The sequence below is a fragment of the Perognathus longimembris genome, chromosome 26, assembly GCF_023159225.1.
Source record: "Perognathus longimembris pacificus isolate PPM17 chromosome 26, ASM2315922v1, whole genome shotgun sequence".
Taxonomy (NCBI): domain Eukaryota; kingdom Metazoa; phylum Chordata; class Mammalia; order Rodentia; family Heteromyidae; genus Perognathus; species Perognathus longimembris.
This window is the reverse complement of record NC_063186.1, coordinates 10,840,056-10,862,030: the sequence shown is the minus strand read 5'-3', so window position 1 is coordinate 10,862,030 and position 21,975 is coordinate 10,840,056. Positions and strand designations below refer to the sequence as shown.

Below are 21,975 nucleotides of genomic sequence, written 5' to 3'. Positions count from 1 at the left end.
CCAGCCTCACAGGCAAGGGCAACCCCCAAAAGCTCAGGGACAGCGCCCAGGCCCCGAGTTCAAGCCTCAGGACTGGCCCCAAAAATAAACCTTTTCAGAATGGCAGCACCTAGAACCTTTTTTCTGGACATTATCAAGAGGAAAAGCTACAAGATGTGGAGGAAAGAATGGGGTATGCTTAGCTCCCCCAGAATGAGACTATGCACAAAATCTTTGTCTAGAATTTCTCATTCCCCACCCTGGTTTTGGGGGGGGGAGGTGTTGTTTGAATGAGCTGGGATTTGAATTCAGGGCCTGGGCACTGTCCCTGTGCTTCTTTTTGCTCAAGGCTAGCACTCTACCACCTGAGCCACAGCGCCACTTCCGGCTTTTTCTGTATATGTGGTGCTGGGGAATCGAACCCAGGGCTTCATGTATGCTAGGTGGGCTACTCTACCGCTAAGCCACATTTCCCAGCCCTACAAAGTATATGTATTCACACAAATGAACCCCCCCTTGGGGCCTTAGAAGAACCTGCAAGCATTGTATTTATTCGTCAGCACACGTAACTGCCGATCAAAATAAGAGCTCTTTATTTGCACATGGGTCTAGCAAACAGCAATCGGGGAACAAGCTGGATTTTCCTTTTGTCACTTGGACATTGGCTGAGGTTTTATTTCTACTTCCACTTTGCCAATATATATATTTTGCCAGTCCTGGGGCTTGAACTCAGGGCCTGGGCTCTGTCCCTGAGCTGCTTTTGCTCATGGCTGGCGCTCTACCACCTGAACCACAGCGCCACTTCCGGCTTTTTGCTGCATACATGAGCGCTAAGCATCTTGGTGACTCCTAGCTCTAGGCTGGATTTGAACCTGCACTGTTACTGGCAGCTGGTGTTTGAGGATGTTTCCTGGGAGACACAGCCATCCTTGGGCTGACTGTTGTTTGGGGGGACAGGGGCGCAGGGTGGAAGAAATCTCCCCTCAATATTAAACTCCCCATCTGGAATGTCAGCGACAGAAGGGGCAAAAATCCAGGAGGGGAAGAAACCACCAAGTTAGACAGCTGAGCTGAAGGATCCACGAGCGGGTGGTGTGTCTTGTCTAGGCCATACCAGGGGAGGGGGAAAAAGTGGGAAACTGAGTCCTGAGATCAACTCGCCCACATCAAGGGCTTCTACACCTTCTTCTGATGGATCATCAATGCCAAGAGCCTGATTTCAGCGGCTCCCCAACAGATCAGCAAGTGGGGTGTTGAGGGAAAGAATGTGTACAACCATTTCTGGGACACCCCCAAAAAAAGTACTTCCAGCAATCAGTATCCGGGAGCCACGGGACTCCACCTGTTGGATTACAGTGTGTGTGTGTGTGTGTGTGTGTGTGTGTGTGTGTGTGTGTGTGTGTGTGTGTTCATTGGATTCTATGTGGTGTGTTGGTTTGGTTTAGTCTGGGGCTGGTGCTGAGGTTCGAACTCAAGGCCTGGGCACCGTGTCCCTGAGCTTTTATTTTTGTGTGCTCAAGGCTGGTGCTCTACCCCTTGAGCCACAGTGCCACTTCTGGCTGTGTGTGTGTGTGTGTGTGTGTGTGTGTGTGTGTGTGTGTGTGATTGGAGTTCTTTTACTTTGGGGCTAGCCTTTTGAAACCACCATCCTCCCTCAGCTCTCAGGCCTCCTTGACTGACTAGCTGGGATTACAGGCGTGCGCACCAGAGCCCAGCTGTCATGAAATCAATAGAGAAATGGTTGGATCGCAGAGGCCACTGCCCCAGGGAGGCTGCTACCGGGGTTGCCTTTTACTCAGCATCCAGGGACTGCTCGAAGGCCGGCTCGGAACTCTTCCTGACCCGGAACCTCGAGCAGAGATACACAAGGAACGCCAAGCACAGCAGTGTTGTGGTGGTGAAGAAGGCCAGGACACCCACAAAGACGGGGGGTGAAACGGGCAGGCGGATCAGGGGGGCCTCTGCTGGGATCTGGTTGGTGAGGCTCAGCATGTACCCCAAAGCCCAGCCCACGCTGCTGTTCCCCACCTGTGGAACCAGGCCAAGAGTCAAGCTCACTACACACACACACACACACACACACACCCTGACACTTTTTACACACTAGCCCGAAAGGATCAGCACCGGTGGGCTCCCGCCTGTCATCCTAGCTACTCAGGAGGCTGAGATTGGGAGGATTGTGGTTCGAATCCAGCCTGGACAGGAAAGTCCATGAGACTCTCAGCTCCAAGGAAACCCCCAGAAAACCGGAAGTGGTGCTGTGGCTACAATTGTAGAGCACTCAGGGAGTTCAAGCCCCAAGACTGGCACAAAAGGGGAAAAAAAGAAGGAACTGGAAAGCTGAGTTGTTGTCTCAACCTGAATTCATAGGGAAAGGACGCCTTGCTGTTCTCATAGTGTGGTGTAGCTGGAATTGGATTTGTCAGCGCAGAGATCGGGGTCAGCAGAGGGGCCAGCACCATTTTGTCTCCAGACTCCTTCATTCGTGAACTGGCCTAATTTTCTTCATGTGATGATACACAGTCCGAGGCCTAATGCAGGATATTGGCTGGTTTAATGTGATTATTCTCGAAGCCAGGCTTGAATAGACTTGCAGACATCTTTCAGCCAGCCATCTGCTATCTATCTATCTATCTATCTATCTATCTATCTATCTATCTATCTACCTACCTATGTATGTATGTATGTATGTATCTATGTATCTAGCTATCTATGTATCTAGCTATCTATCTATGTATCTATCTATGTATTATCTATCTACCTATCTATGTACCTATCTGTGTATCTATCTATGTATCAATGTATGTATCTATCTATGTATCTATGTATCAATGTATCTATGTACCTATCTATCTATGCATCTATGTATCTATCTATCATGCATCTATGTATCTATCAATGTATCTATGTATCTATCTATGTATCAATGTATCTATGTATGTATGTATCTATCTATGTACCTATCTATGTAGATATGCATCTATGCATCTATGTATCTATGTATCTATCTATGTATCTATATACCTATGTATCTATCTATGTATCAATGTATCTATATATCTATCTCTGTATCTCTGTATCTATGTATCTATATATCTATCTCTGTATCTATGTATCTATGTATCTATCTATCATCTATTTATATTTTAAATCTGTCCTGGGTCTTGAACTCAGGGCCTGGGCGCTGTCCCTGAGCTCTTTAGCTCAAGCCTTAGTGCTCTACCACTTGGAGCTATCTATGGCGTCACTTCCAGTTTTCTGGTGGTTTCACTGGCATCTCATGGACTTTCCTGCCCAGGCTGGCTTTGAACCCCGATCCTCTGATCTCAGCCTCCTGAGTAGCTGGGATGACAGGTGTGAGCCCCTGTATCTGGCCAGAGGGGAAGCAAGGTGGAGGGGTGCTTGGGGGGAGGGTTCCTGTTTTTTTTTGCCAGTCCTGGGGCTTGGACTCAGGGCCTGAGCACTGTCCCTGGCTTCCTTTTGCTCAAGGCTAGCACTCTACCACTTGAGCCACAGCGCCCCTTCTGGCCATTTTCTGTATATGTGGTGCTGGGGAATCGAACCCAGGGCCTCATGTATACGAGGCAAGCACTCTTGCCACTAGGCCGTATTCCCAGCCCTCCACTTACTTCTTTCTCGAACTGAATCTGAGGCCACGTGTCCCGGGTGAACTTGTAGCCGTTGACGAGCAGGTGGTAGATGTAGTGGGCTGAGAAGCAGTAGGAGCGGGCATATTCCTCCTCAAATTTGGGGAGCAAGGAGGGGAGCTGAAAAGGAGGTTTAGGGTGGCTCAGAGGGGGGCGCTGGCAGGAATCCCTCCATCCGTGAGTTTCCAGAGCACTGGAAACCAGCAGCCAATAGCAACCAGATCCCATCACCCCGAATTCCCAGAATAAAATGATCACACAGAATCATTACCACCACCAGAGGGGGCTCTGTGTCTGTCTGTCTCTGTCTCTCTGCTCTCTCTCCCTGGCTCTGTGTCTGTCTCTGTCTGTCTGTCTGTCTGTCTCTCTCTCTGGCTCTGTCTGTGTATCTGTCTATCTGTCTGTCTGTCTGTCTCTCTCTCTCTCTCTCCCTGGCTCTCTCTGTGTCTGTCTCTGTCTGTCTCTCTCTCTCTCTCTGGCTCTCTCTGTGTCTCTATCTGTCTGTCTGTCTGTCTCTCTCTCTCTCCCTGGCTCTCTCTGTGTCTGTCTTTATCTGTCTGTCTGTCTGTCTGTCTGTCTCTCTCCCTGGCTCTCTCTGTGTCTGTCTCTGTCTGTCTGTCTGTCTCTCTCTCTCTCCCTGGCTCTCTGTGTCTGTCTTTGTCTATCTGTCTGTCTGTCTCTGTCTGTCTGTCTGTCTGTCTCTCTCTCCCTGGCTCTCTCTGTGTCTGTCTCTGTCTGTCTGTGTGTCTGTCTCTCTGCTCTCTCTCCCTGGCTGTCTGTCTTTCTGTTTCTCTGTCTTTCTCTTGGTCCTTGGGTTTGAACTCTAAATCTCACATCCTCACATAAGTGTCTTCCACTCAGGGCCGGGCGCTGTACCACTTGAGCCCCAGCCCCACTTCCGGCTTTTTTCTGGTGGTTCCTTAGAGATCAGAGAGTGGACTTTCCTGCCCTGGGCTGGCTTTGAACCGCGATCCTCAGGCCTCAGCCTCCTGAGTCGCTGGGAGGCCAGGCGGGAGGGAGCGGCGATTTCTGTGCTGACACGCAGCGTTGGTCTCGGGGTGCTGACCTCAGTCCAGGCGTGGCTGCAGAACCCCCAGGAGCTGCTGTTAAAGGCATCCAGGGAGAAGCTCCCCGAAAGGTTCAGGGCACTGGCCGTGTAATAAAACCCAGCAAACGCCTGCAAAGGACGAGAAGAAGGTGAGCTCCAGGGGCTGGGAAGGTGGCTCAGTGGTAGAGCGCTCGCCTAGCATGCAGGAAGTCCTGGGTTCGATTCCTCAGCACCACAGACACAGAAAAAGCCAGAAGTGGCGCTGTGGCTCAAGTGGCAGAGTGCTAGCCTTGAGCAAAAGCAGCTCAGGGCTAGTGCCCAGGCCCTGGGTTCAAGCCCCAGGACTGGCACAAATGAAAAGAAACTGAGCTCTCAGGACGAGCAATGCAATGAGCAACTCCTTTAGCATGCAGGAAGAAAAACACGGATGGGAGGACGGGGGAAGAGAAACCGAGGCCAGAGAACAATGTCTGTTGTTATTGGTTTGTGCCAATCCTGGGGCTTGAACTCAGGGCCTGGGCATGGTCCCTGAGTTTGTTTCTTTTTGCTCAAGGCTAGCGCTCTACCCCTTGAGCCACAGCGCCACTTCCGGCTTTTTGCTGCTGGGTCTCAGATCTATCTGCCCCTGAACAGCTTGGATTACAGGCATGCGCTACAGTGCCCAGGCAGGTTTCGAACCAATGTGTGAGGCAGCCCGGATGGAATCTTCCAGTGGGTTTAGCACTTACCACAAAGGCTCCTTGAACCTTGGGCTGGTAAACACCATCAAAGGAACAATCTTCTTGGCCTTGGCAGGAATGGAAATCAAACAGGGCGCCCACTTTCTCCCTGCACTGAGACGGGTCCCCAGTTCCTCTGAAAGCCACCGTGAGGCCGGGGTTGTAGCTGGCCGGCGCCTGTTTCTCCGTGCACAAGCTCCCAAAGATCTGCCCCAGGGTGAAGCCGGTGCTGTAGTTTCGGGGGTAACAGGGGTTGATGAGCTCACTCCCTGCGGGGGAATCCTGCAGGCCCAAGATCGGGGTGCTGGGCGTTAGAAGAATTGGGGCAAATCAATGGCATCCTCGTGGCTGTCCAACAGCAAGAGCTGAGGACGGCGGTTCAAAGCCAGCCCCGCCAGGGGAGTCCGGGAGACTCCGCTCCAAGGAACCCCCAGAAACAAAGCCGGAAGTGGGGCTGGGGCTCGAGTGGTAGAGCGCCTGGCCTTGAACACCAGGAGATGAGAGATCAGGGTCAGCGGCCTGGCCCTGAGCTCCGGCTTCTCCCCTGCCCTCCCTCCTCCCTTCCCTCCGCCCCTTCCTCACCCTCCTCCTTCCCCCTTGCCCTCCCCCCTGCCCTCCCTCCCTCCCCCTCTTCCCCCTTTCTCCTCTCCCTCTCTTCCCCCTCCCCCAACCCTCCTCCCCCTCCCCCTCCCTCCTCTCCTCTGCCTCCCTCCTCCCCTTCCTCCTCTCCCCCCTCCTCCCCATCCCTCCCCTCCCCCATTCTCTCCCTCCTCCCCTCCTTCCCGTCCCTCCTCCCCTCCCTCCTCCCTCCTCCCCCTGCCTTCTCCCCCTCCCCTCCCTCCCTCACCCCTCCCCATTCCCTCCTCCCCCTCCCATCCCTCCCTCTTCTCCCCCTCCCCTCCTTCCCTCACCTCTCTCCCCTTCTCTCCTCTCCCCCTCCTCGCCTCCCACCACCAGCCTCCCCTCCCTCCTCTCTTCTCCATTCCCTCCTCCCCTCCCTCCTCCCTTTCCTCCCCCTCTCCTCCCTCATCCCCTCCCCTCCCTCCTCCCTCCTCCCCCCTGCCTTCTCCCCCTCCCCTCTCTCCCTCCCCCCTCCCCATCCCCTCCTCCCCCTCCTGTCCCTCCCTCCTCTCCCCCTCCCCTCCCTCCCTCTCCCCTCCCCCTCCTCCCCTTCCCCCTCACCCCTCCCTTCCCTCCTCTCTTCTCCATTCCTTCCTCCCCTTCCTCCCCTCCCTTCTCCTCCCCCTCCTCTCCCCTCCCCCTCCCTCCCCCCTCCCTCCTCCCCACCTGCAGCAGCGCGGCCAGCAGCCTCCTCTCGGCCTCGTGGCGGCCGTAGCAGGGGAAGCTGTGCGTGTAGAGCGGGTAGCTGTAGCCGAACAGGTTCACGCGCACGCGCCCGCTGCCGTTCCGCGCCGCCGCCTCCGCGTCCGCGTCGCCCGCCACGAAGGAGATCTGCGTGGAGGCGCCGCCCAGGTCCAGCGCGCCCACCGTGCCCGCGCCGCGCGGGTGAGCCCACGCGTGCCACAGCGTCCGCTGCACGGGGGGGAGGGGGACAGGGGCGCCATGGCCGGCGGCCCGGGGCCTTCATGCGGGACCCCACGCCGGGACCAGAGCACGCACCCCACCCCAGAGAACACACCCCACCCGTGACCAGACCACGCACCCCACCCGTGACCAGACCACACACCCCACTCGTGACCAGACCACGCACCCCCCCGTGACCAGACCACACACCCCACCCCAGAGAACACACCCCACCCAGACCAGACCACAGACCCCACCCCAGAGAACACACCCCACCGTGACCAGACCACGCACCCCACCCAGACCAGAGCACGCACCCCACCCAGACCAGACCACGCACCCCACCCGTGACCAGACCACGCACCCCACCCGTGACCAGACCACGCACCCCACCCGTGACCAGACCACGCACCCCACCCAGACCAGACCACGCACCCCACCCAGACCAGACCACGCACCCCACCCGTGACCAGACCACGCACCCCAGACCAAACCACGCACCCCACCCCAGACCAGAGCACGCACCCCACCCAGACCAGACCACGCACCCCACCCAGACCAGACCACGCACCCCACCCAGACCAGAGCACGCACCCCACCCAGACCAGAGCACGCACCCCACCCGTGACCAGACCACGCACCCCACCCCAGACCAGACCACGCACCCCACCCGTGACCAGACCACGCACCCCACCCAGACCAGACCACGCACCCCACCCAGACCAGACCACGCACCCCACCCGTGACCAGACCACGCACCCCACCCCAGACTAGACCACGCACCCCACCCAGACCAGACCACGCACCCACCCAGACCAGACCACGCACCCCACCCAGACCAGACCACGCACCCCACCCGTGACCAGACCACGCACCCCACCCGTGACCAGACCACGCACCCCACCCCAGAGAACACACCCCACCCGTGACCAGAGCACAGACCCCACCCCAGACCAGACCACGCACCCCACCCGTGACCAGACTACGCACCCCACCCCAGACCAGACCACACCCCAGACCACACACCCCACCCATGACCAGAGCACAGACCCCACCCGTGACCAGACCACATACCCCACGCCAGACCAGACCACGCACCCCACCCCAGACCAGACCACGCACCCCACCCCAGACCAGACCACGCACCCCAAGCTGTGACCAGACCACGCACCCCAAGCTGTGACCAGACCACGCACCCCAAGCTGTGACCAGACCATATGCACCCCAACCCAGACCACACACCCCACCCCAGACCAGACCCCAGACCAGACCACATGAACCCCACCCGTGACCAGACCACGCACCCCACCCCAGACCAGACCACGCACCCCACCCAGATCAGACCACGCACCCCACCCGTGACCAGACCACGCACCCCACCCCAGACCAGACCACGCACCCCACCCAGATCAGACCACGCACCCCACCCGTGACCAGACCACGCACCCCACCCAGACCAGACCACGCACCCCACCCGTGACCAGACCACGCACCCCACCCCAGACCAGACCACACCCCAGACCACACACCCCCCCATGACCAGAGCACAGACCCCACCCGTGACCAGACCACATACCCCACGCCAGACCAGACCACGCACCCCACCCCAGACCAGACCACGCACCCCACCCCAGACCAGACCACGCACCCCAAGCTGTGACCAGACCATGCACCCCAAGCTGTGACCAGACCACGCACCCCAAGCTGTGACCAGACCATATGCACCCCAAACCAGACCACACACCCCACCCCAGACCAGACCCCAGACCAGACCACACGAACCCCACCCGTGACCAGACCACGAACTCCACCCCAGATCACACACCCCACCCCAGACCAGACCACGCACCCCACCCCAGACCAGACCACGCACCCCACCCATGATTAGACCCCAGACCAGACCACGCACCCCACCCCAGACCAGACCACGCACCCCACCCGTGACCAAGCTGTGGTGTCACCCCTGTGATCAGGGCACGGGACGCGGGGTGTGAACGCCATCCTCCCGCTCTCGGCCTCCTGAGGAGCTGGGGTGACAGGCGTGAGCCACGCAGCCGGTCTCTCCTGCAGTGTCTTCGTGAACCCCAGGAGGCACGGTGCCCCCCACGCCCAGCCCCCCCCCCCACAGAGGGCATCAACAGCAAGAAGGGTTTGCTCCACACACCTCCAGGAAGTTCCCCTGCAGATAGTTGGCTGTGATCCATCCGTACACCCCTTCTTCCTCCCCGGTGATGATCTGGGCACCCCGAAAATCAAAAGGCTGGGCCTCGAAGTAGTCTCGGATGCTCTCCAGGATCTCGTTGGCTGCTGTCTCATTTTGCAACCTAGAGAAGGAACACGGCCAGCCCGGGGTGGCCATGACACACAGGACCTACGCCTGCCACCCCAGCCACCCCGGAGGCTGAGATCTAGAGGACCGCGGTTCAAAGCCAGCCCAGAGCAGGAACGTCTGTGAGACTCAGATCTCCAAGGAATCAGCCAAAAGCTGGAAGGAGAGGTGTGGCTCAAGGGGTAGAGCGCCAGCCTTGAGCAACACCACCAACAACAAGCCAAGTCCAAAGCACAAGGCTGGGAGTTCAAACCCGACTACTGACAACACCACCCACAAAAACAAGCCGAGTAACTATGACAACAATGAATAACGAAAACCAAACCCCTCCTCTCTGTGGAAGTGGCAGAAGTCTCATGAAATCCCACTGGCCAGTCCCGGGGCTTGAACTCAGGGCCTGGGCACTGTCCCTGAGCTTCTTTGTGCTCAAGGATGGCGCTCTACCACTTGGAACCAAGATGGCGCCACTTCCGGTTTCCCAGCTGGTGATCACTGGAGATCAGAGCCTCATGGACGTTGCCTGTGTCCCAGGCTGGTTTTGAACCACGATTCTTCCCCCTCTCAGCTTGCTCCTGAGGAGCTGGGGTGGCAGGTGGGAGCCACTGGGTCCCCCCCACCCCACCCCACCCTGGCTAGAACTGCATCGGTAGATGGCAGTGATGGGTGAGTTTGGGGGCTTGGCCACCTGTCTGGGGTGCAGTGCTCACCTGAGCAAGCGCATTCCAGCTGTGGCGCCCAGGTAGAGGTGCGTGGAGGCGTGGCGTGGGCCGGGCACCTGCTCCCTGACCTTCTCCATGCAGTCCTCGAACACGCGGGGGACATCCTGGGGGTTCTTGTCATAGCTGGAGATCCCAGAGCCTGAGGACAAAGAGTTGCAATGCAGCTCCTCCTATTATTATTATTACTATTATTATTATTACTATTATTATTATTATTATTATTATTATTATTATTGGCTCACACCTATCATCCCAGCTACTCAGGAGGCTGGAGGATCAGGGTTCGAAGCCAGCGTGGGGCAGGAAAGTCCATGAGACTCTCTTCTCCCACGAAAGCACCAGGAAAGCGGAAGTGGCGCCATCTTGGCTCCAAGTGGGAGAGTGCCAGTCTGGAGCAGAAAGAAGCTCAGCGATAACGCCCAGGCCCTGAGTTCAAGCCCCACCACCGACAGAAAGCCAAGGAAAGAGGAGGAAGGAGGCGTCCATGGTGGTGGGAACCCACAGAGCTGGCCACGGGCTATGTGTGGGGAAACCTGAACCCCCAATTACTCTGGAAGAAGCCACAGAGCTAGGCATCATGGCAGCTGCGGTTAAGGGACCCAAGCAGACAAAAACCCATTTCTGGTCCCTTCTGGAACTTTCCTGTGGTAGCCAGGGCGGAGCCTGCGGACTGTCCCTCGGTGAACGGACATGACCCCTGGCCAAGGGAGCCTCAAGGGGTCCACCCAGACCCCTTGAATTAATCAATTACTTTAGAAAGCAATGGACTGGACCAGCCTGACCTGTAATCCCAGACTCCCAAACCAGTGCTCACCACCCACCCCACTGCCACTACCACCACCCCAACCAGCCTCTAGACCTCCAAGGGTGGCCGGAGGTTTCTCCCACTGGCCAGTCCCCCCTGTTATCCCGCCTGCTACCTTTCATGCTGCAGCGGAAGCTCTGGCTGACCACGCCAGTGTTGTTCTCCTTCTCCGCAGGCCACTGGTACACGTAGGCCGTCGTTCTAGAAGAGCCGGCGTCCAGAACCACGCCATACTGAAAAAGAGGCAGCAGGAGAGACACTCACAAAGAGGCTGGGAATCTTCTAGAAACCCCAACAGTCACCTGCCGGTAGAGCACGGACAGACATGGCGAGAATTCTAGGAGAGCAATGGCCTCCAAGGACAGCTCTCTCCTTTTTTGCTTATTTTGTGGTTACATTGGAGATCAGAGTCTCACAGACTTCCCTGCCCCAGGCTGGCTTTGAACCCCTGAACCTCCAGATCTCAGCCTCCTCCTGAGTAGCTGGGATGGCAGGCGGGAGCCGCCCACGGGCTTGGGGTGGTTCGGTTTTCCTTGGCAGGCCTAGTGCGAACCCATGGGAGGGCAAGGGAACCGTCTGCCAGCCGGGCATGGTAGCTCACGCCTGTAGTCTCAGCTGCAGAGGAGGAGGAGGAAGCCGAGACCTGGAGGTCATGATTGAGAAGGCGGAAAAGGCCGAGAAATCCGTGGAGATTGTTCTCTCCCAAGGAAGCCCCCCAACCCCCTACCCCCCCGACTCCCCAAAACAACCACCACCACCACCACCACAAAGCCACAAGTGGACTGGAGCTGCGGCTCAAATGGTAGAGGTCCAGCCGTGCGTGGAAAACCAGGACACAAGCGCGAGGGGACACGTTCAGGCCCCCCCGGTGCTAACACAGGAGCAAAAAGGGGGGGGTGAACACCCCCCCACAAAACCACAAAAAAAGATGTCACGATCTAAAGCAGGGAGGGGCAGGGCTGCGGTGGGAAGGCCATGAGGTCATCGCTGCTCTAGAAGGTTCTGGAACAGGACATACCGGTTTACACTGGGGGACTGGCGACATCTCCTTTCCACCCTTGACCACTGAGCATTAAGAACTCTGTTCATCAAAGGACACCCAAGGTCAAGGAAATCAGGGCCGGATGGGTTGATTATTATTATTATTATTAGATTGTTTGTCCTGGGACTCGAACTCAGGACCCTGACCTCTTTTGCTCAAGGCTGGTGCTCTACCGCTTGAGCCACAGCACCCCTTCCTGCTTTTGGTGGGTTCATTGGCGATCAAGAGTCTCACTGGCTTTCCTGCCCACCCCCCCCCAACCCCCGCTCCGGGCTGGCCTCGAACCACGATCCTCCCAATCTCAGCCTCCCCCCGCAGGGCTGGCTCGGGGTGCCATGGTTTCCCCGCTGCTGACCTTCAGTCCGGGGGACAGGACCTGGGAGTGCCACGCCTGGATGAGTGTGATCGTCAGCACGACTGCCACGCTCGCGAGCAACACCACCACGGTGAGGATGACCGGAGTCCGGGACAGAACCCTGAAGCCTGTTGGTGAAGACGGAGTTAAGATGTCAGCCAGGAGGCTGGGAAAGGAGCCAGGCCTGAGGATCAGGGTTCAAAGCCAAGACCAGATGGAAAAGTCAACAAGGTTCTTTCTTGGCCAGTCCTGGGGCTCGAACTCAGTCCCTGAGCTTTACTTTGCTCAAGGCTAGCACTCTACCACTTGAGCCACAGCGCCACTTCCGGCCTTTTTCTGTCTATGTGGTGCTGAGGAATCGAACCCAGGGCTTCATGCATGCTAGGCGAGCGCTCTACCACTAAGCCACATTCCCAGCCCTCCGCGCACGGTTTTTTTTTTTTTTGGCCAGTCCTGGGCCTTGGACTCAGGGCCTGAGCACTGTCCCTGGCTTCTTCCCGCTCAAGGCTAGCACTCTGCCACTTGAGCCACAGCACCACTTCTGGCCGTTTTCTGTATATGTGGTGCTGGGGAATCGAACCCAGGGCCTCATGTATACAAGGCAAGCTCTCTTGCCACTAGGCCATATCCCCAGCCCCCACGCACGGTTTTATCATCTCTGATCAACCACACACAGCCAAGAACGAGTTAATTGACACAGGTGACTTGCTATCAACTTTCCAAGAATGCAGGTTGGGGCCCATGATAGAGATTTAAAAGATTAGTGGATTTTTTCTTTTTTTTTTCCCCCTCCCTTTAATAGGATACAGTAGAGATTTAATCTACTAAATGAAACCATGCCTTTTGAAAGGAATATATATATATATAGATATAGATATAGATATATTAAGCTTAGGCTGGGTGCCTATGGCTTGCGTCTGTCATCCTAGCTACTCAGGAGGCTGAGATCTGAGGATCGTGGTTCAAAGCCAGCCTGGGCAGGAAAGTCTGTGAGACTCTGATGTCTAGTGAACCAGCAAAAGAGCAGTAGCCTTGAGCTTTGACAAAGTAGTCAGCCCCTGACAAGAGTTCAAGCCCCCAGAACAGACACATGCATAGAAAAATTCATATTCACCAAAAACATCCCTATGGGGGCTGGGAATATGGCCTAGTGGCAAGAGTGCTTCCCTCCTACACATGAAGCTCTCGGTTCGATTCCCCAGCACCACATATACGGAAAATGGCCAGAAGGGGCGCTGTGGCTCAGGTGGCAGAGTGCTAGCCTTGAGCAAAAAGAAGCCAGGGACAGTGCTCAGGCCCTGAGTCCAAGGCCCAGGACTGGCCAAAAACAAACAAACAAACAAAAATCCCTATGAATATTGAGCTTTATTATTCGAATTTTTTTTTTGCCAGTTCTGGGACTTGAACTCATGACCTGGGCTCTCCTGACCTTGAGCTCTTCAGCTCAAGGCTGGCAATCTACCCCTTGAACCCCAGCGCCTCTTCTAGTTTTTTGGTGGTTTCCTTGGAGATCAGAGTCTCACGGACTTTTCTGCCCTGGGCTGGCTTTGAACCGCGATCCTCTAGATCTCAGCCTCCTGGGTAGCTGGGCTGACAGGCGGGAGCCACTGGTGCCTGGCTGTATTTTTAAATCACATCCACTTGGAAGCCTGAGACGGCTCATCTCCATCGCTCCGCAGGGACTAGCAGAGCCCGCAGCCACCGGGCCCGGCTTCTGCCCGCGATCCTTCATGCTTCAGCAATTTCCAAGGGCAGGGGAAAAAAAAATTGCTATAATTACCTCCAGCCAACACTTGCTGGCAGCAGAAAAGCTTATTACAAAGCAAAATGAAGCAGCGCCAGGCCTCTTTCATTTCAGAAATGAAGCCGGGAGCCGCACTGTCATTAAGACCAAACAAACATCCTAATTGCTAGGCAGCGTCTAGCTAACATGAGTAGCTTTAAAAAAAATATATAAAATATATAGTATATATATACACCATATATACCATATATACCCACATCACATATATCATATATACACATACCATATATATACACACCATATATATAGCATATGCACACACCATATATATGCCGTATATATACATACCATATATACACACCATATATACACATACATACCATATATACACCATATATAGACACACCATATATACACATATATGCCATATATACACACCATATATACACACACCATATATCTCACATAGACACACAACATATATACCATATATACACACCATATATATACAACACATATATATTCCATACATACATACACCATATATACATACTATATATACATACTATATATTTTATATGGGGACTGGGCAATGGTGTTCACACCTTTAATCCCAGCCACTCAGGAGGCTGAGATCTGGAGGATTGTGGTTCAAAGCCAGCCCAGAGCAGGAAAGTCCCTGAGACTCTGCTCTCCCAGGAACCACCAGAAAACCGGAAGTGGCGCTGTGGCTCAAGCGGTAGAGCGCCAGCCTTGAGCCAAAGAGACTCAGGGACAGCGCCCAGGCCCTGAGAACAACACACAATCATCACACAACACACTTCCTGAACACACACCTTAAAGCAAAGGCAATGCCAGGGGCCATGAACGCATGTCACAAACTGGGGGTGGGAGGGGACAACCCTCTAAGCAAAGTCCTTGTTTTCTGCCCTGGGCCTTGAACTCAGGGCCTGAGCACTGTCCCTGGCTTCTTCTTGCTCAAGGCTAGCACTCTGCCACTGGAGCCACAGCGCCACTTCTGGCTCTTTTCTATATATGTGGTGCTGGGGAATCGAACCCAGGGCTTCATGTATAGGAGGCGAGCGCTCTTGCCACTAGGCCACACTCCCAGCCCGTTTTCTGTGACTTTGATGACAAGCAGTGCTTTCTTTTTTCCAGAGGATGCGAGAGGCAAAGGCCTGGGCCAGGGCCCAGAGGGCCCAGAGGGCAGAGAGGAGTCTGCACCGCCATTTGCAGGAGCCAGGAATACAAATTACACATGATAGAACAGAATAGAATAGAAACCATCTTGGGGCGAAGCTGGGGTTTCCACCCGAGGCCTCTCGCGCGTGGGGGGGGGGGGGAAGCCCACTCAACCCAACTCACCTGCGGGCTCGCAGGGCTGGCGGGCCACCACGGTGAACATCTTCTTCTCCTTCCCTTTCTTTCTTCTAGCTAAAGAGGAGAAAAGAGAAACTGAGGCAGGCTTGGGTGGGGAGGGCGGGGGGGGGGGCTCAAGCCTGGCATCCCAGCTACCCTCAGGAGGCTGAGATCTTGGGAGGACCCCAGGTTCAGAGCCAGCCCAGGGCAGGAAAGGCTGTGGAGACTCTTTTATCTCCCATGAAACCACCGGGAAACCGGAAGTGGCGCTGTGGCTCAGGTGGTAGAGCGCCAGCTTTTCAGCGCCCCGGGGCCCCGAGTTCAAACCCCGGGACGGGCAAAATGAAATGACTAAGTGAATAAATAAGTAAAACGGTTGGAGTTGATAATAAATGGAATAATAAGAGTGACCTGGAATATTCTATAGGAATAATAAGAGTGATCTAGAGTCTTCTACCCCGGTGGGGCTGACACACACGCGCATATGCACGCATGCACACGCATGTACACACGCATTTGCACACGCACGTGTCCCAAAGCCCCGGCTACAGGCGCCCCGCGGCCCCCGCTGCTCCCCGGCAGCGCAGGGCGGCTGCAGGCGGGGTCCCCCCTCCACCCGGCCCCGGGTCCCCCCTCCACCCGGCCCCGGTCCCCCCTCCACCCGGCCCCGGGTCCCCCCGCCCTCGGCGCCCCGCGGCGCCCGGTCCTCACCTGCGCTGCTGCTGCCCGGAGCGGAGCGGAGCGGACGGCCGCGGGCCCGGCGGGCGGGCGGGCGGGCGGGCGGGCGGCGGAGGGCGGGGCGCCGCGGGGAGGCGCCTGGGAGGCCCGGCCCCCCCCCCACCCCCCGCCACGTCCGGGCCGCCGGCGCCCCGACACCTGCGCCCCCGGACCACGAACCCAAGCACCTGCGCCCCAAACCCCAGCAAGGCACCCCAAACCCCAGCACCCAAACCCCTGCACCTGAGTCCCAAACCCCTGCGTCCTACACCTGTACCCCAAACCTCTGCTCCCCAAGCCCATGTCCCACAACACCAGCACCCTGCACCGAAGCCCCTGCACCCCCAAACCCCTGCACCTCAACACCTACACGCCAACCCCCTGTACCTCAAACCCCTGCGCCCCAAGCCCCCCAAACCCCAGCACCCAAACCCCAGCACCGAAACCCCTGCACCTGCGCCCCAACCCCTGTGCCCCAAACCTCTGAACTCCAAACACCTGCGCCCCCAGCCCCTGCACCCCAGCACCTGCGCCAAAATCCCTGCACCCCAGCACCCCCCGCTTTCGGAGTGCTCTCCTGCATGTCCCGGGACGCTGTCGCTGCCCCCTCTCCTCCTCTCCCCCTTTCTCTCCCCCCCCACCTCACCCACCCCCAAATAAACCAGGGGCAAGCTAAAGGTCCACCAAGATGCCCTCCCCCCATCGCCTCAGCCCAGAGCAGAAGAGGGGGGAGGGGAGGGGGAGGGGGAGTCCCCAGGCTTTCTGGGGTTCAGGAGGGAGAGGCTGGCAAGAGGGGATCACCGCCCACTGGCCCCCATCAAGAGCATTCATTCATTCATTCATTCATTTCCTCCACTCATTGTTTCAGTCATTCATTCTTCCATTTATTTACCCATTCCTTTGCTCATTCATTCATTTATTCATTTGTTCATCTCCTTCTTTGTTCATTCGTTTGGCTCTCCATTCACGCATTCATTCATTTGTTCATTTAGTGTGTCAGTCATCAGGCTTGAACTCAGGGCCTGGGCGCTGTCCCTGAGCCTCTCCGTGCTCAAGGCTGGCGCCACTTCCAGCATTTTCTGGTGATTCATTGGAGATCAGAGTCTCACTGACTTTCCTGCCCGGGCTGGCCTCGAACCTCGATCCTCCAGATCTCAGCCTCCTGAGCAGCTAGGATGACAGGCGGGAGCCATCAGCACCCGGCTTTGTGTGACTCAAGTTCAGGTCTCAGTAATGGCAGAGAGAGAGAGAGAGAGAGAGAGGAGAGAGAGAGAGAGAGAGAGAGAGAGAGAGAGAGAGAGAGAGGAGAGAGGCAGCGCCAACTCACCATTTGGATGAATCCCCATTGCACATCATATACAAAAATAGATCGCAGACAGATGTCAACGGTTAGCTGTGAAAAGAATACAATGTTCTAAGGAGAGCACTGTGTGATGATTCCCCACGGACAGTGTCTTTTAGCAGAAAGAGACAGCTAAGCAGTTCAAAGCCAGCATTGAAAAGCAGCCAGAGGAAGGTACACGGTGAGCTGATTTTGGTGTTGTTTGGTTTTGCCAGTCCTGGGATTTGAACTCAGGGTCTGGGCGCTGTCCCTGAGCTCTTTGTGTGCTCAAGACGGGTGCTCTACCACTTAAGCCACAGCTCCCCCTTCTGCTTTTTGCTGGTTCATTGGAGATTAGAGTCTCACAGATTTTCCTGCCCGGGGTTGGCTTTGAACTGCGAGCCTCCAGATCTCAGCCTCTTGAGTAGTTGGGGTGACAGGCGGGAGGCCCCCCTCCCCCCTCATGCCTGGCTTTGTAGCCAGGGAAGAGTTTTCGTGGGAGATGGGGAAGGACTATGTTGTTTTAAATATAGCAACTTCAAGTTCGAAAGCCGTCTTGGAAGATGACACTGGCAATTACATGGAGAGTTTCACATGTGAGCGTGAACTCGATACCAAAAATAAACCAGGAATAATGGGAATCAAAGAAAAGACACCGAAGACACAGGAGAAATTCATCTTTTTTCACATTCTTGCTCTGTGTCTTTTTATTAATTTTTATTTTATTTTATTTTTTTTCCAGTCCTGAGGTTTGAACTCGGGGCCTGAGCACTGTCCCTGAGCTTTTTTTTTTTTTTTTTTCTCAAGGCTAGCACTCTACCACTTGAGCCACAGCGCCACTTCTGGCTTTTCTATATATGTGGTGCTGAGGAATCGAACCCAGGGCTTCATGTAGATGAGGGGAACACTCTCCCACTAGGCCATATTCCCAGCCCCCCTTTTTTATGTTTTTTTTTTTTTTTTTTTTTTTTGGCCAGTCCTGGGCCTTGGACTCAGGGCCTGAGCACTGTCCCTGGCTTCTTCCCGCTCAAGGCTAGCACTCTGCCACTTGAGCCACAGCGCCGCTTCTGGCCGTTTTCTGTATATGTGGTGCTGGGGAATCGAACCTAGGGCCTCGTGTATCCGAGGCAGGCACTCTTGCCACTAGGCTATATCCCCAGCCCCCCTTTTTTATGTTTTAAGGAGGGGTGTCCTGGGTCTTGAACTCAGGGCCTGGGTGCTATCCCTTGAGCTGTTTGTGCTCAAGGCTGGCGCTTTACCACCTGAACCACAGCTCCACATCCAGTTTTCCTAGTGGTTTCATTGGAGATAAGAGTCTCATGGACTTTCCTGCCCTGGGCTGGCTTTGAACCTGTGACGCTCTAGATCTCAGCCTCCTGATTAGCTAGGATGACAGGCCTGAGCCACCGGTGCCTGGCTGAGATTCAATTTCTCTTAGGAAGCCGTGAGAATTGTAGCTCAGCAGGTTTCTGTGTGGCTTCAGTTCTTCTTGGACTAATATTTACCTTGGTTAAAAACAATACAAGCGAATTACCTTCGGAACAGCGCATCAGGATCAAAACGACGACAATCAAACCCCGCTGGTTACCTTGGCAGAAAGGGAACAAGGAAGCGAGCTGGCTTGAGTGTGGAAACACAGAAGTGCTTCTGTGGCTGAAAAGAAAAAGAAGAGAGGCACAGAATGGAAGAATCAACAAGTCCAAGTTCAAACTGGGCGCTGGTGGCTCACGCCTGTCATCCCAGCTACTCAGGAGGCTGAGATCTGAGGATCGTGGTTCAAAGCCAGCCCCAGCAGGAAAGTCCATGAGACTCTTATCTCCAACGAACCCCCAGAAAACAGCCAGAAGTGGTGATGTGGCTCAGGTGGTAGAGCACCCAGCCTTGAGCAAAAGAAGCTCAGGAACAGCGCCCAGGTCCTGAGTTCAAGCCCCGGGACTCACACACACACACACACACAGAGTCTGAGCTTCATCTTCCTTCCTTTACTGCTCTTCTAGAAGGTTCTTTCCTTCCATTCTGCCTCTCATTTCTGAGGAAGGTATTCTGATGACTTTCTCCATCGATCAATCTTACAGAATTTCCATTCATTTCCAAATTATGATATTGCAAAAGTTTCCTTCTTTTGCATGGGTATACAAAAGCTTCATTATTTTGTGTATGCATATATATTTAAATGGCAGTAAGTATATGTAAAATATGTATTCTCTATAATATATACATATGTATACATATATGTAATATATACATATATATAAAATAGTACATATGGATAACTTTGCTGGTAAATGCACACAGTAGAGAGATCATTTAGAAGTGAATCTGTCTCTGAGCAAGTGGCGGAGTTTGTTTCTTTGAGGAACATAGATCTCACTGTGGATATCTGTGAGTTCATGGATTGCATAACAAAGGACAATGTTCTTTATTCATCCTTGCCTCGCCAGGAGGTGCTTTAAAAAAAAAAAATGATTGTAGAAATGGGTGTTGGATGTCCTCAAACATTTCTTCACCATCTCAAGATAACGATGTATTCTTTTTCCTCTTTCATCCTCTACTGCACCAAATGGCAGTCATAGATTTTGCTGTTGTTTTTTGCCAGTCCTGGGGCTTGAGCTCAGGGTCTGGGCACTGTCCCCGAGCCTTTGTGATCAAGGCGCAACCCCTTGAGCCACAGCACCACTTCAGGCTTTTCCTGAGTAGTTTATGAGAGATAAAGAGTTTCCTAGACTTTCCAGTCCAGGTTGGCTTCGAACCACAATCCTCAGATCTTAGCCTCCTGAGTATATATATAGCTAGGATGACAGGCGTGAGCCACCAGTGCCAAGTAATTTTGTGTGTGTGTGTATATCATATATATGTATATATGTGTGTATATATATATATCAGGGCTGGGAATGTGGCTCAGTGGTAGAGTGCTCGCCTAGCATGCAGGAAGCCCTGGGTTCGATTCCTCAGTACCATATCCACAGTAAAAGCCGGAAGTGGCGCTGTGGCTCAAGTGGCACAGTGCTAGCCTTGAGCAAAAAGAAGCTCAGGGACAGCGCCCAGGCCCTGAGTTCAAGCCCAGGATGGTACAAAATAACTCTAAGTACATGAATACAAGAAGGCGGAAGTGAGGCGGCTGTGTTTTTCTGGCAGCAGACAGCGTGCATCATCTGTTGGCCACTGACTTAAGTAGATTAGGAGTTCTCCATTTCCCGTGTTCTTCAGTTACTGGGGTTCATCATGGTCAGGTGATAAGCGGTTGGAACCCAGCTAACTTCATTAAGACAATGCATCCATTTGTACCAAGCAGGAATTTCCCGGTTCAATCAGCTGCCAAGCTGAGCTTCCATTACTCAGCTTCATTCCTTCTTTCTGACACACCCCAGGCCCGGTTGATGGAAATAAGACTCAGCCTCTGTGGCTTGTGTGTATGTGTGTGCATGTACGTGCATGCAGATGTGTGTGTACCTGTACTGGGACTTGAACTCAGAACCTGAGCGTTGAACTTTTCCCCTCAAGGCTGACTCGCTAGCATTTGGGCCACACCTCCACTTCTGTTTTTTGCTGTTTACTTAGAGATAAGTCTCCAAGAGGGCTGGGCATATGGCCTAGTGGTAGAGTGCTCGCCTAGCATGCATGAAGCCCTGGGTTCAATTCCTCAGCACCGTATATACAGAAAAGGCTGGAGGTGGCGCTATATAGTGCATATTATAATGAATTGCATTTTATGTAATTAGCAATATATTAATAATGAATAATATATTTTAATTGTAGTGATATTAACCTGTATTTTATATACTATCTAGTAGGGGCTGGGAATATGGCCTAGTGGTAAAGTGCTCACCTCGTGTACATGAAGCCCTGGGTTCGATTCCTCAGCACCGCATATATAGAAAAAGCCAGAAGTGGCGCTGTGGCTCAAGTGGTAGAGTGCTAGCCTTGAGCAAAAAGAAGCCAGAGATAGTGCTCAGGCCCTGAGTTCAAACCCCAGGACTGGCAAAAAACAAAACAAGCAAAAATAAATAAATATACTATACAATGTATAAAATCTATATATCTTAGACATATACTATATAACTATAGTACATGATGTAATATTAAATACTAGAATATATACTATGTATTGTATGCTATGTAATTATATAAGATGTCTAGTATACATAACACATTATGAATCTATACAGGTTGGTTGTGGGACTGGACGTTTAGCTCTAGGTTAGGGATCATGAGCAGGGAGCAGCACAGGGGCTACTGAGCCCCAATACTATATATGCCACCCTCCAACCTGGGTGCTGCCTGAGTCTTGGGAGGGGAAGGATTGTGCTGCGAGCTGGAGAGCTGTCCCTGAGCTCCATTTCTGGCTTTTTGGTGTCTTAACTGGAGTGAAGAATCTCCTACCCTTTTCTGACCAGGCTGGCTTAGAACCCATGAACCTCTGATCTCAACCTCCCAAGTAGCTAGGACGACAGGCGTGAGCCACCCCTCCTCGGGTTTCAATACTCCTCATCTATGAGGGGTGTTGCTAGTGACTCCCTTTGTGCGTGTCTGCTCTTCTGCCCCGTGCTCTCCCAGGCAGGTTCAAAGCAGACCACACTTCTCTGCGATCGACCTCTCAACCCTAGCGCAGCCTCAAGGCTCATTTTCATTCTTCAGTCCTTTCTAAGACTCTTGAGGCTACGTCAGGG

General features: G+C 54.2%; 1 protein-coding gene across 1 annotated transcript; it reads right to left on the bottom strand.

The window, feature by feature from the left end:
• Positions 1 to 1,770: 1,770 nt before the first annotated feature.
• Entpd3 (ectonucleoside triphosphate diphosphohydrolase 3) lies at positions 1,771 to 15,316 on the bottom strand. The gene is made up of 10 exons (XM_048334750.1): positions 15,277 to 15,316; positions 12,168 to 12,295; positions 10,886 to 11,003; positions 9,954 to 10,104; positions 9,082 to 9,241; positions 6,681 to 6,926; positions 5,403 to 5,675; positions 4,693 to 4,803; positions 3,609 to 3,746; positions 1,771 to 2,007 (listed from the first exon to the last, which is right to left on the bottom strand). The coding sequence occupies exons 1-10, from the start codon at positions 15,314 to 15,316 to the stop codon at positions 1,771 to 1,773; spliced, it is 1,602 nt and encodes a 533-aa protein (XP_048190707.1).
• Positions 15,317 to 21,975: the final 6,659 nt, after the last annotated feature.